The 14,704-nt window shown below is 37.1% G+C and overlaps 2 protein-coding genes across 7 annotated transcripts in view; one reads left to right on the forward strand and one right to left on the reverse strand.

Moving 5' to 3' along the window:
- The window catches only part of LOC137632488 (F-box/WD repeat-containing protein 2-like), a 477,230-nt gene that overhangs the window by 283,512 nt on the left and 179,014 nt on the right, over positions 1 to 14,704 (forward strand). The window lies entirely within an intron of this gene.
- On the reverse strand, positions 10,482 to 12,087 carry LOC137632382 (uncharacterized). Its single transcript, XM_068364317.1, has 2 exons — positions 12,010 to 12,087; positions 10,482 to 11,699 (listed from the first exon to the last, which is right to left on the reverse strand). The coding sequence occupies exons 1-2, from the start codon at positions 12,085 to 12,087 to the stop codon at positions 10,482 to 10,484; spliced, it is 1,296 nt and encodes a 431-aa protein (XP_068220418.1).

Genomic DNA, 14,704 nt, shown 5'->3' on the forward strand with positions numbered 1-14,704 from the left:
ATTAGTGTTTAAATGTTTTCAAAGCTAACAGGGAAATAGTCACTTTATGTGGAGGGCAGCCAAAAATTCTACCCCAAGGAAATGGAAGTCTTTTGATAGAGACACTATCCCCATTACAAGGTGAAAGGCTAAAAACACTCACAACATTGGATAGTCATAGTGTAAAATGCTTCTCGCACCCTACTTTCAACCAGAGTAGAGGTGTGATATATGCTCCAGAATTGCTGGATATAGAGGAAAAAGAAATTGAGGATGAACTGAAAAGTCAAGGAGTAGTTAAAGTAGTCAGAATGAGAAAGAGAGTTGGAGAACAACATATTCCTCTTGCTACTTTGATTATAACATTGATCAATGTAGATTACCAAATGTTATTAAGGCTGGTTGGTTATCTTTGAAGGTGAAACCTTATATCCCTTCACCATTGCGATGTTATCATTGCCAAATGTATGGCCATTTAAGCCAGAAATGCAGGGAAAAGGTAAATAATAATCCAGCTGTTTGTGCCAACTGTGGAAAAGTAGTCATGACTATGTAGAGAAAACCCTAATTGCATACATTGTGGGGAAGCACACCCAGCTACATCTAAAGACTGCATTAAGTTTATTTTTGAAAAAGAAATTCAGGTCATTAGGACCATGGAAAGTGTTACTTTTAAAGAGGCTCGTAAAAGAGCTCTTGAAAAGCAGATAAGACCAGGGCAACCTTTTTCAATGGTTCTGAAGAAAAACTTGCCAAATCATACAGACGAAAATTATATCTCTACTTCTAATATGAAGAAACAAATGAAAGTAGTTAGAGAGGTTGAAAGTCCCATCGAAAATCTATGTCCAGAAATTGTAGAAAAATCAAAACAGATACTTAAAGATCTGAAAGTTATTCAAAAGCCAACTACTCCGATTCTAAACAATAGTACAAACCTCTCATAGGCCGTGTCCTTGCCTGATCTGATGGAGGTTCCAGTTGAAACTAATTTACCTGGTGAACCTAAAGTGGGGAAGGTGCAAAAACCTGACAGATCACAACCTTATAATCGAAAAAGAGAGAGACCTCCATCTCTCTCGCCTCCTACCATAAGAAACATTAAAGTCACGACTTCAAATAAATATGATATCTTGTCTGCTGATGTTTCTGATCAACTGCTAGGTAAATTGAACCAATTAGAAATTCAAGTTGAGGTCCACCATCCTCCTCAACAATTAGGTTAAAAGGACACAAAGAAAAAGAGGAACACAAAACCCACTATATCAAGATCCTCTCTAGAGATACTACCAGGAAATATTGTTAGATCAAATATTGCCAATGGGAAGACTTCATCTAAGGTGTCTTCCGAAAAATAAATCATAGTTTTTTCCTCCATTCTGCAATGGAATTGCCAGGGTTTAAGGGCGAAATATGAAGAACTCAAGCTCCTCATACGTGAGCACTCCCCTATAACTGTATGTCTACAAGAAAGCAAGCTTGATGCTAATACTCCTTGTCCTCGAGAGTATATTAGCTATAGGACACCATATGATCAACGAGCAGGGAGCCATGGGGGAAGTCTTATATACGTTCGTTGAGAAGTTCCCCAAATATCTTTGTCTATCTGTACCCCTCTGCAGGCAGTGGTTATACAGATTGATATAGGGAGAAAATACACAATCTGTTCTCTTTACTTTCCTCCAAATGATAACATCTCATATGATAATATAGTAGAGGTGATTAAACAACTCTCAGAACCTTTTCTCTTACTAGGAGATCTTAATAGTAGACATCCTTTATGGGGTGATGTTTTGGCAAATGCAAGGGGTAATATTATATCATCAATATTGGAGAATGAAGATGTCGGGCTCCTTAATACAGGAGAGCCCACACATTTTCATGTTCAGACAGGTACCTTTTCCTGCATTGACCTATCAGTTGCAAGCTCTAACTGTCTTCTCGATTTTAATTGGAGAACATTAGATGATTGGCATACTAGTGATCATGCACCAATCATTATAAACACCAACAATGGTTCACCTTTACAGAGATCGCCTCGATGGAATCTTGATAAGGCGAACTGGAATAGATTTCGGGAGCTAAGCGAAATTGAAGGAAATGCAGAACAGTTTGAAAGTGTTGATGATGCCATAGACTTACTTAATGGAACTCTTCACATAGACGACGACCAGTCCCCTGGTGGTCATCAGAACTAACTGCCCTGCACAGAGCCACAAGAAAGTCTTTAACTCGATTGCGCATGCGCCGTACTGAGGAGAATTTAGTCATACACAAGAAATTTAGAGCGCAGTTCCGTCGTGCCATGAAAGAAGCTAGGCGCCAGTCTTGGATGTCATTTGTTTCCTCCATTAACAGTAGAACACCAACATCATCTGTGTGTAGGAAAGTCAAAAAGATAGCAGGCAAATGCACCCCAAACCCACCACCAGTGTTAAAGGTAAATGGCCAGTATATGACTGGAGCAACCGAAGTTAGCAATGCCCTGGCTGACCATTTTTCAAATGTATCGTGCAAGTGTGAAGCAGCTCCTGGTCACCAGTATAGGAGCATTGAAGAAAAGAAAGTTTTAAACTTTGCAACAAGAAAGCAAGAGTCATACAATTCTCCTTTTACTGAAAGAGAATTTGATGCAGCCCCTGGACCCGATGGAATTCCATATGCAATGATTAAACACGTATCTTTTAATACAAAGTTATTTATTTTAAGCCTTTCTAATAGAATATGGCATGATCATAGTTATCCAAGTGTTTTGGAACTAGCCATTATTTTAGCTTTTTTAAAACCCGGTAACGACAAGTTTTTAGCAGCAAATTATAGGCCAATTGCATTAACATCTTGTTTGTGCAAAATCTTGGAGAAGATAGTCAATGTAAGACTGATGTGGTACCTTGAAATGAAGGGTATTTCATCACCCATTCAATGTGGATTCAGAAAAATGCACTAGACGACTGATGTGCTGATACGAGTTGAGTCCTCCATTTGTGAAGCGTTTGCTTCCAAACAGCACCACGTGGCAGTCTCTCTTGATCTTGAAAAGGCATATGATACCACATGGAGATATGGTATACTTAAAAGAATCCATGAGTTTGGATTAAGAGGAGAGCTACCACTATTTATTCAGTCATTTTTTCACATAGAGTTTTCCAAGTGAGAGTTGGGGAAGCTCTATCAGAAAGTAAATGCCAGGAAGAAGGAGTTCCTCAAGGGAGTGTTCTCAGTGTAACCCTTTTTGCACTAGCAATTAATGGGATATCCTCACTCATTCCCCGGGATGTTTTCGCAACATTATTTGTGGATGATCTCTCCATATCATTTGTTGGAGCTAGAATAGCAATGGTTGAGAGAAAAATACAACTCTCTATTGATAAAATTATCCATTGGGCCGATATGAATGGATTTAAGTTCTCGACAAGTAAAACTACAATTGTCCATTTCAGTCGTATCTAGGGAGTACATCCAGACCCGGATATGTACATCAAAGGTCAACGGATCCCATGTGCAAGTGAAGCTAAATTTTTAGGGTTGATATTTGATTGTAGGCTTACATGGGTTTCTCACTTAAAAGCATTATAAGCAAAAATGTCTTGAAGCTATGAATCTATTAAAAGTATTGTCCCATACATCATGGGGGGCAGACAGCAATACTGTTTTAAAATTATACAAGGCCTTGATTTTTTCCAAAATTAGTTATGGATGCGAAATATACTCCTCAGCCACCCCAAGCCGGTTAAAAATATTAGATTCTATACATCATGCTAGTATTAGATTGCAGACTCCCTAATTCTTCAGCCTTTCAGACTGCAAGCCTTGTAAGGCACTCAACATACTTTGAGTTGCACCCAAAATATCCTCAACCTTTTGGGTTTCGGGTGAAACAATTATCAAACAATCTGGATATAATTAGAATTAAGGGGCTTCCATTCAAGGTATCATCAATGCCTCCATGGAAATTACCTGACGTATTTTTTTTAATTACTTTATTGGAGTTAAGAAGAATATGACTGACTTAGAATCCAGGACTCTTTTTATGGAACATGTTGCAGAACATGGGGGATCGACTTTTATATATACTGATGGCTCCAAATCTGATGCTGGCGTTGGATTTGGAATACATAGTAATGATTTTAATTGTAGAGGTGCACTTCCTGTAACAGCTTCCATATTTACTGCCGAACTCTATGGCATACTAACCGCTATTGAGAAAATAGCTTAGGAAAAGGAGGGTAATTTTACAATTTTCAGTGATGCAAGGAGTGTTCTTCAAGCTTTAGAAGTTTTTAATTTTAGTAACCCTCTAGTTTTAAAGATTTTAGAATGGCCTTTTATTATTGGATGGAGAGGTATAACAGTTCGATTTTGTTGGGTTTCAGCACATGTAGGTGTGTCTGGGAATGAGAAGGCAGATCTACTGGCGAAGAATGCGGCATCCGAGATGCTACCAAGGAGGTATCCCATTCCCTGTAATGATATCCTACCTTACATCAAGAAATTGGTTTGTAATAAATGGCAACAGCACTAGGATAGTCTAGATGGCAATAAAATGAGGGAAGTAACAAATATCATATCACCTTGGAGGTATAACATGATTCCCCGAAAATGGGAGACGACTCTTTGTCGTCTCCGTATTGGTCACACACGGTTGACACATGAGTTTCTGCTGAAGGGCCAACACCAACCGTATTGCGAGGACTGTTTAGTACCTTTAACAGTGAGGCATTTGTTGACCGAATGCCCTAATTTTACGAACTTAAGAAATAGATATCGTGGTGAGAATGGCAGGTTCATCCTTGCCAAGATTCTTGGACATGATGTGTCCTACTATGCGAGCGGAATTTTTAGATTTTTTTTATCTCAGAAGCAGGTCTTCTGAAAACTAATTAATTATAATGATTTCTTCACTTTTAGGGTTTTAATTGAATTCTCTTTTATTTTTTATATATAATAAATGCTATCGGCATCAATGAATTAGATGTCAGGATGCCAGAAAACTTTCAATCAATCAATCAATCAATCAATCAATCAATCAATCAGTCAGTTATTATAAAGGCAATTAGAACTATTTCATCTGCATATTCAAGACCACATAAGCTGGAGTCCCCTTTCTATCAAATGCCATTAGTCATTCCTTGTTCATAAAGTAATTAATCACCAGTAGAGGGAACAGTATTCCACCTTGTAGTACTCCAGTCTTTACTTCAAATACATCTGTAAGACTGCCATCAGCCATTAACCCACAAGTTCCACTATGCATATCCATTGATGTTTACAGTCTGTTCTGGTATCTCATAGTGCCTCAGAATCTTTTTTAACATACTGTGTTAAATACTATCAAATGTTTTTTCAAAACCCAGAAAGCATAAACAAGAGGTGATTTTAGTTTGTTACACTGTTGAGCTATATGAAATAGATTAAAAATTTTATCATCATATCCTCTACCATTTCTGAAACCTGCTTGCTCTTTTTGAAGTATGCTATTTATTCCAGGTTCTATTTCATTCAATATTACCTTTGAAAAACCTTTAATACCTACTAATGACAAAGTGATCCCTTGCCAATTCTCACATTCTCTCTCTCGCCCTTCTTGGGTACTCTAACAATAATACCTTTCTTTTTCCATTCAACAGACGTGACTCCATCTTACCACATTTAATTGAATAATTCATTGAACACAATGGGGGTTTGAATCTTATGATCTTTCAACATTTCATGTGCAATACCATCCATTTTTGAAGACTTATAGTTTCTCAGTTGTTTGATTGCCGAAACGACCTTTGCTAATCTAAGTTCACTTACATCTAAGGAAGAGCACGTTCAGCCGTAAGGATATCTTCCTCATTTGGTGGGGGTGGCCTATTTCGTGTCTATTCTAAATGTTTTCTCCTAGCTCTAATTTTAGATTCCATAGCTGGAAGATTTCCATTTTTATTTCTGAAAGGTAAGTCATCTCTCTTTCTCTTCTTTCCAGTGATTTCTCATATACCTCATATACATATCTTATACTTCTTTCATCTCTTCTATTTAGATTATGTTCTTCATTGTAGAATCAATGAACCGTCTTTTTTTTCTCTTCTAGCCTCCTGGCTAGTACAGTGGTATGTGTTCACATAGCATTCACATGGCAGCTGATTGATCCCAGCCTAAGACCGCGAGCTTAAGCTGTTTACTGGGGAGGCCTTTGCTGTAGTTTGACATCACAGTGGCGGATAGGGGTCGTCCAGCTAATGTTCTGGTGAGCATCTATTCTGATGAAATGAACTGAAACCAGACACCTTTACCTTTACAACATCTCTTTACTTCACTATTAAAGCTCATATATTCAGTTCGTAATAAGATCAGATATGGACTTTTCCTTCAATTGTTTAAAGTTAAGTTTTGCTAGTCTTTTTTTTTTTCTTTTTTTTTATCAGTTTCCATGTTTCACAACTCATCCATTTCTTTTGTATCACTCCATTCCCTGTCCTATTGTGATGTTGGCAGATTCCTGAAAGATTTCTTCAACTAATTTACAATGAATATTCACATCTATACTTCTTCATCAGGTAAAATCTCTTAAGACTTTAACATTTGTTCCTGCACTCTAAGCGTAATCATCCTTTTCACTACTTTGTTGTCTAAAGCCCCTATTACACTTATCCGGTTTCCTACGGCGCCATCAGTCGCGATGCTTGCATATGGTCAAACCGGAGCGTGTGATTGCAAATCGGTTGTATGAAAGCTCACCCATGACCGACATGGGTGAGCTTTCAAACAACCGATTTGCAATCACACGCTCCGGTTTGACAATATGCAAGCATCGCGACTGATGGCGCCGTAGGAAACCGGATAAGTGTAATAGGGGCTTTAGGTTTTCAGTGTCATATCTGTGAGGTAAGTTTATATTAGTGTTCGTGGTCTTCATCTTGTGTCTAAGTGTTGAGACAACAACTTGGTGGTCGGTTCCTATATCAGCTCCCTGTCAAGATCTGACATCCAGTAGTGGGGTTTTTACATTTTCTAAACTCAATGCACAATCTCTTAATCAGGGAAAGAATTTGTCATAGAGGAGATTTTAAGAAAAATCTTATGTAAGTCTGCTGTTGCTAAATGTAATATCTTTTATAGTTTTGCACATTTTTTTAAAATGCTAGAATTTTTGTTTTTTCAGAACTATAAAAGACTAAATTTGGGTATTTAATGGGTTTCAACTCATTATGGTGCGGCTGATAAGTCATTTAAAAGCTATCAGGACTCTTGGTAGTCTGGTGAGTATTAAACATAGAACGTTTTAACCAAATCAGATTTTATGTATAGGTAGGATTTTATGTCCTGAAGTTAAGAAGTAGCCCTCTGGTGGAATATGGGCAATGGCTGACTGAATAATGGTTTTGTAATGAACTGTGAATTTTCGTCTTTTTTATCAATTGGTTTTCTTTGCTATGGTGACTTCAAAGTTTTGGGGTGGTTAAGTAAATACCTGCTCTTAAACATGTTTTCTGAAGAAATATATTTCTTTTCCACTGATTTTTTTTATCACAAAATGGGATGTGGAATTTGCGCAATTGTGTTTATAATATGTTTTATGAAAAATATCGTATTTAGTATTTTTATAATATTTTGATATAGACTTTTCAAATGTTACCTATAATTCACTTTAAAATCTTTTATTTTATGTGTGAATATTTGCAATTAACTTTAAAATCTTTTATTTTATATATGAGTCATTGAAATTCAATATGACAATTTTATTTTATGTGTGGATCTTTGAAATTTACTTTAAAATCTTTTATTTTATGGGTAAATGTTTGCAATGAATTTTGATTTATAGATTTGGTATTTAAGTTCATAGATGACTTAAATGCTTTTAATCCTATGAGTGTTAGCTTTGCAAAAAGGCTAAAATATTTGTTTCATATGACCATTTACATATATTGTGTATTGGTAGTAAATTGACGGAAAATATGAAATTGAAAAATGGAGAATAATAGTTAAGATTAGGTGAAAGATTGAAACCTTAATTTGATGAATTGGAATATACCTGCTTTCATTCTTATTATCATTATATACTACCTACAATGGTCAATAGAGGAAAGGGTATTCGGTACCTCTTTCTTTTTCTACTGTAATTTGATCGGGGCCAGATATTTTCCTATCTGATGACAGCCAGTGTGGTCCTTGATCCACCCCTGATTACGTTGCTGGTTTTACATTTGGGGCAAAACACATGTATTTGTGGGGCGTGGGTTTGAATAATCTGAGCAGAATGCCTACCTTTCATCCCATATGAGGGATGATGATGCTCAGGGATCTCATGCCCCGAAGGTACTGGACCTGGCCCAGTACCAATGGAAGCATAGAACCTAGTTTTGGAGGCTTCTTTTTGAGTGCAGTGTACTGGGTATGCCAACCATGGTCTCTGCTTTATTTAGTTCCTTCGTCATTGATCAGTGGGTGGGTGCTCCTCAAGGGTCGAGACCTTCCCCAGAGCTGCTATGGTCGGATCTTGCTAGCTGTCCCTGAATCGAGTTAACAGTTAGATCTTTGGATCTGAGAACTCTCATACTTTGCAAGTTGAGAAATTAGGTGGACATCTGGGCATAGAATTACGCTGTAGAGCTGTTAGGCCAGATTACGTCCAGGGAAACCTATGCCTTTTCGCCTTGTTCAGTCTGATTCGCAGATTGATCAACTAAATGATGATCACGCCAGATGTCAGATAAATCTAGTTACTCTCAGATGGCCGCAGGACAAGTAGTATCCCGATTTGTGTGCATCTACAGGGCAGATCTAGGATTTACTCATTAGTCTTCACCAGGGAGGGCTCATTTATGACTGTGGAGCGATATTTGCTCAAGCTTTGATCCATGTATTCTGACGGAAGAGCATAAACCTCTCCTGTTTACGGGAGCTGTCTATGCTTGTGAAGAGGTTTGAGTAGTTTTGTTGAGCCCGGGACCTCAGGCACCCAAATTGGGACATGACCTGTATTCTCAAATCTCTACACATGTCCTCTATGAGCCTTTGAGAAGGTCATCAGATAGAGTTCTAACTCGAGCTTTGGTGTATAGAGTTGTCGTGTTGCATTGAATCCTAGGAGGTTGGAAGGTCTCTTAATTTTGTGTCCAAATTTGTGAATAAGCCCTGAACCTGTTGACATACGACCCAGGTTTGAGACCTCCATCGCTTCACTTAATGAAGTGTTTAACGTAAAAAAGAAGAAATAGTCTGAGCATTAGTTTATGCTTCAAATACATGGACTATTTTTTGATGACTTAGGTTTTAACATTTTTTTTCCATAGTAACTTCGTTTAGCATTCTGTAGACAGAAGTACAGTATCTTATGCCCTAAATTTTTCACCCCCATGCATATTTTGATAACTGGTTCTGTTTCCACAGACACATTCTCTCCTCCATGTTAGTAAGACAAGCATAAGCAATATTACATTGTTCTCAAACTGAAATTTATTTGAAATTCAAAATGGTAAGATTTAAAATAATACAAGCTGAAAAGTTATAAACTGCTGAAAGCAAGCTTCTAAGGAATAAAGTAACCATATGTAAGAATATAAGATTAGGAAATGAATTGATAAATCATAATTAAGTAAGGAGGAATAACTATTTCATAACTGTACAAGTACATCATAGCAGTTAGATCAGAAAAACTCAAGCAATGGAAGAGTTAGCTTTAGGGTAGTGTCTTATCATTTTATACTTATGACCATGAGGGTTATTTATATTGGAAGGAATTGTTTCCTCCATTTCATAGATTAGGAATAAATTACTAATAGAATATATTAGTTTATGTCATATCTTCAATGCTGAGGACAAATGAAACCATTGTTTAGAGCACCTTTGCTTAAAAGATAAAATTCCTGGATGTTCTTGGTATCCAGACAGGAGAGCTGTGATTGTAGAACAAACATCTGAAAGAAGTGGTCATAATACCATTATATCTGTAGTCACAGGAAGACTTATAAACAATAATTGTTTTCTCTAGTGGCATTGCATATGTTTTAAATACTACAAGAAAATTCGATGACGAGGTAACACCAAGTAATATTCAGTATTTATGCTGTATAGTATTGCCCCTGCAAAGCAAATCCCATATCATGAGCATGAATGAAGTTTATTAATGGATAATTTACTTTAGGTTGAAGTGGCAGTCATTATCAAAAGGTTACATTTATATAGAATAAATGTAATTGACTAGCTATGTAGAGAACTACTAAACACATAGTCATAAATCAATCAAATAGTTATCTCGTTAAGAAAATTAAGAGCCCAAGACATTGATATTTATTGTGATATTATCAATAGTTAATTAACAAAAAAATTCCATTAGCACTGAAGAAATTTGGACTTAATTTAATTCAGATATTAAGAAAGATTTATAGAGAGAATGACACTGTTTGTTCTATAGTTCTTTCAAAGTTTCAATCTCATCCCAAATGTAGATAAGGCTACATACATTTGGTAAAATTCTTACATTTTTTTTCCAATATATACTTTCAATTATATTTCACTTATGTAATCTCTTGTTGACTTGTTGCTGCATTAACCCTGAAACTAAGATCAATGGGATGATCTTGAGTATGACAACCAGGTTGTGAAATATTAGAGTCATGGATTTTAGTTTGTAGGCACACAGAATGCTGAGTGGTGTCATTCACTCCTGGCTCACAGGAAATATGCGTTGTTGAAGCTGAGTTTGCTTCTGGATTGAGAACCGACGTGTTTGAAGCTGTTGGGTGTGGTGAGGTAATTCTTGATTCAGTGTTTGTCTTGAAGACTTTGCTTGGAGGTTGATAGTCCATTGGTGCTGATGATTCTTGATCTTTTTTGTCATCATTGGGGTTTTTCTGGAATTTTTTTTCGCTTTTCACCTTCCACAAGAGTTCCCGGAAGTATTGATGTTGTGAGTATAATGACAATAATGAAGAATAATGCTGGTATAGATATGGATGCACAGTCTGGGGTGGACGTAGAAGAGACGGAAAAGAAGCGCTAAACACATCATGAGGAGGTTTTATGTAATCCTTGATTTGGCGTTGTTCCATAACTGAAAGCAATGGAGTTTTGTCCAGTTGGCAGGAAATATCAGGAGACTGCAATTCTTGTACTGGTAGTGATGTAGGCGTAGGATTATACAAACTTTGAGGTAGAATTCGTTGAGAGTTGATCGTAGTGCTTGCGATATTGTTTTGAAGGAATGGCTCTCTGGAGTTGTTGGAAGGAAGTTTGGTATTCTCTTGTAGGGTGGTATTACTGTTGTTATCTAAAAATGCTTTTATAATGTTTATATCTTGATATTCACTTGGCATTACATACAACCAGAGGTTTCTTTTATTCTGCATATGTTGAGACTTGGAGGACTCACTAGATGTTTGATTGCTTTTAATAGTCAGGCTAGGCTTTAGGGATTCACTATTTGGAGTTATGTGCTTTTTCTCATTTGAGACAAATGTAGGTCCTATTGGGTTTTCATCGCTGCTAGAGGAGGGAGTGTTATAATTTTTATCATCATCACTGTTGTTATTGTTGTTTTGCATAAGGTAATGCATTTTGAACCAGTTGGACCGTCTGCCATATCTAGAGCCGCTCTTAGACATACCCACCATTAGACATCTTCTGAGTCTACAGCTTTTGCACGAAGTTCGGGTTTTCTTGTTGATAGTGCATTGGCCATTATTTTTACATTCATTAATGGAGGTGAGGTTTTTGTAGGTTCTCCCAAAGAATGACTGAAACGTAAAAGAAAATTTAATGATTTGTATTCCTGATTTTATTAATAGTTATTAAACACCCTAGATTTTGAAATAAAATATTCAGCCTTTCTCATACTTCTTGTATTGATATGGTTAAAGTTGACCAAAAATATACAAGACATAAGAATTTCAAGTATAGTTTTCATTTTAAACTTATAAATAATAAACCGTAAAATATCTCTTCTACTGTATATAATCCATTTCAATGAAATCTATAGGGTTACTAATCAGTGCTTTTCAAATGAGGTAAATGCCAAGGCATCATAATTGATATCTCAGCCCTTACCTTACAACCTTCACATGTAAAAGCTCCAAAATGAAAGCCTGCTGCTGGTTCACCACATACTTTACACTTTTGGTTCATCTGGAAAATTTACAATATTTAGTGATACAATCTCATTATGCTTTATACTGCTGTCAAAATTGACATATTGCATATATTAATTGTAGTATTTCATTGTTGAAACGAAATTTCCTTTTGATAGGTTGGGTTCGTCTCTAAATATTAATGTTTGCATTTAATTACAACCAAGGTAAATTTCATATCAATTCACCTAATCATAAGGTTGAAGCTTATGAGTATTAAGTTTTAGATACACAAAGTGAAAAGGATTACCAAGGAGTAAGTTTTAGTGAAATGATGGTCAATATATTAAGGTCATTTCTATTGATAAAGATTAATTTTGGAAAAGAGAACTTTCATTTCTTTTGTTCATGTTTAGTATGGATAAAGGGAAAAAACATTCTTTCTGTAGTCTTTCAAATTTACCCCCTACCTGGTAGGGGTTTTTATAGGATAAAGTCTATATACTTAAAATGTATACCAAAAATTTAGTCATTTTTGTGAGAGGTTAGAGCTGTCAGTGCATGTAACGTTGCCAACTGTTGGCATTACTGTGAGAAGGGATGGGGTTGATGTGGAACTGAGGGATGACGATGCAAGGTCTATAAATAGATGAAGAGAACGGCCGACCCTATTATACAGAGTCAATAATAAGGTCGAAAGAAGAAGGCGCCTGTTGCGTACATTCGGGTCCCAGTCCACCTATGTTTCAACCTTCGAATTTATCTCCGTTTCCACTTCCTTCTACCCTGCTGTCCAACTTCTTTGAACTTTTACTTCCTTGTGCAATAACGGGGATTTTCCCAATAGTACCTCGGTGTTGAATGGACTTCTTGGCCCAGGTGATGGGTTACATGCCCCAAATTTAATAAAATTCAGTGAACTGAAAAAAATCAAGATTTACAATGTCTTGTTGACAATGCAAACAATAGCAATAAATGTATATCATTTTTATAATTTTTTTTTTTTTTTTTTTTTTTTTTTTTTTTTTTTTTTTTTTTTTTTTTTTTTTTTTTTTTTTTTTTTAGAAATTTGCAAGGATTTTGCCGCTATCCTTATATGTAACCTAATTTACAAGAAAAACCACATGTCAAACAGTCAGGAACAACTTACGGAAGGGCAATTGTAATTAAGACAAGAAAAATAGGAAGATAGATGCTACACGAAGTTTCAAAAGGCAGGACACTCCCCCGGCCCCTGGGACCCTTCCCCTTCCCCTGGGACACTCCCCCGGCCCGTGGGACCCTTTCCCTGCCCCTGGGACACTCCCCCTGCCCCTGGGACCCTTCCCCTGCCCCTGGGACACCCCCCCCCCCCTGCCCCTGGGACCCTTCCCCTTCCCCTGGGACTCTTCCCCTTCCCCTGCCCCTGGGACACTCCCCCCTTCCCCTGGGACCCTTCCCCTTCCCCTGGGACACTCCCCCTGCCCCTGGGACCCTTTCCCTGCCCCTGGGACACTCCCCCTTCCCCTGGGACCCTTCCCCTGCCCCTGGGACACTCCCCCTGCCCCTGGGACCCTTCCCCTTCCTTTGGGACACTCCCCCGGCCTCAGAACCGACCGGTATACTTGCGTATCAACTAATGAAACATGTTTCATGGGACCCGACAAATAAGCATTCATTTTCAAAATTTTTAAATATACTTCATTTTCGTTTAATGAATCATCAAGTGGATTTCCTATTGTCTGAGAAGAGATTTCAAGGTGCTCTTTTGCAGCGACCAGAATAGATTTAGGTTGCCATACTCGTCTATACGCATCATTGCCATCTATTTACATCAAATTGAAAGGACGTTTTCATCTTAAATCATGAAACTTTATCGCCATTAACAGATATATTATAGTTTCTATTCCACAGTTTATGAATCGGTACTGATGCCATAGATCTGCAAACAGTTAGTATTGGCAGTTTCACGTTTTTTTTTTTAATGGCTGCATAATTTTCATGCTTTTTTATGAATGTACTTTACACATCCCTTGAAAAATAAATTTAATTATCTTGAAATGAAAACGGAATGTTTATACAATATTAGATGACGAGATGATAATTACTATTATGAATAGTGAAAGGAATAAAGACAATTGAAAGCGGTGTTTTCAACATGAAAAATATTGACTTAGACTACAGATTTGAGGCCATGAAAAGAATATTTATTCTTAGAAAAGATTGTCCCCCCCCCCTCTCTCTCTCTCTCTCTCTCTCTCTCTCTCTCTCTCTCTCTCTCTCTCTCTCTCTCTCTCGTTGAGCCAAGATTTAAGGTGTATAAAAAACTATATCAATTATTGATTCAGTTAATGGTTAATACCTTATTGCACAAGTAATATGTTTATTTGGAGATCTTCTAACTTACATTTTCAATTGCTTAGACTCTCATATTGAAAAGCTATACAAGGTTTGAACGATTTAAGTAGAGCTGCCAAAGAGAATCAGCAATAGAAGTAATCCCTCCAACGTCGTTAGAATAACTATTTTGGTTCCGTAAGGGGAGTATCATCAGTACACCTCACTCGTTTCTCTGTAGGGTCCCTGCAGCATTCTTTTAGCTCCTAGCTGCACTTGTCTTATCTCTCCCTTCTTTATCTCCGTCCCCGCTTTCATTTTATCTTCTCGCTGTTAAACTAATTAGACTATTTTTCTAC

This window comes from Palaemon carinicauda, chromosome 41, assembly GCF_036898095.1.
Source record: "Palaemon carinicauda isolate YSFRI2023 chromosome 41, ASM3689809v2, whole genome shotgun sequence".
Classification (NCBI taxonomy): Eukaryota; Metazoa; Arthropoda; class Malacostraca; order Decapoda; family Palaemonidae; genus Palaemon; species Palaemon carinicauda.

What these genes read in the sequence shown, in the direction of transcription:
- LOC137632382 (XM_068364317.1), bottom strand. Translation starts at nt 12,087, where the DNA reads ATGAACCAAAAGTGTAAAGTATGTGGTGAACCAGCAGCAGGCTTTCAT. An exon ending in TTACATGTGAAGGTTGTAAG is followed by an intron (nt 11,700 to 12,009) that starts GTAAGGGCTGAG and finishes TTTACGTTTCAG; the next exon opens with TCATTCTTTGGGAGAACCTA.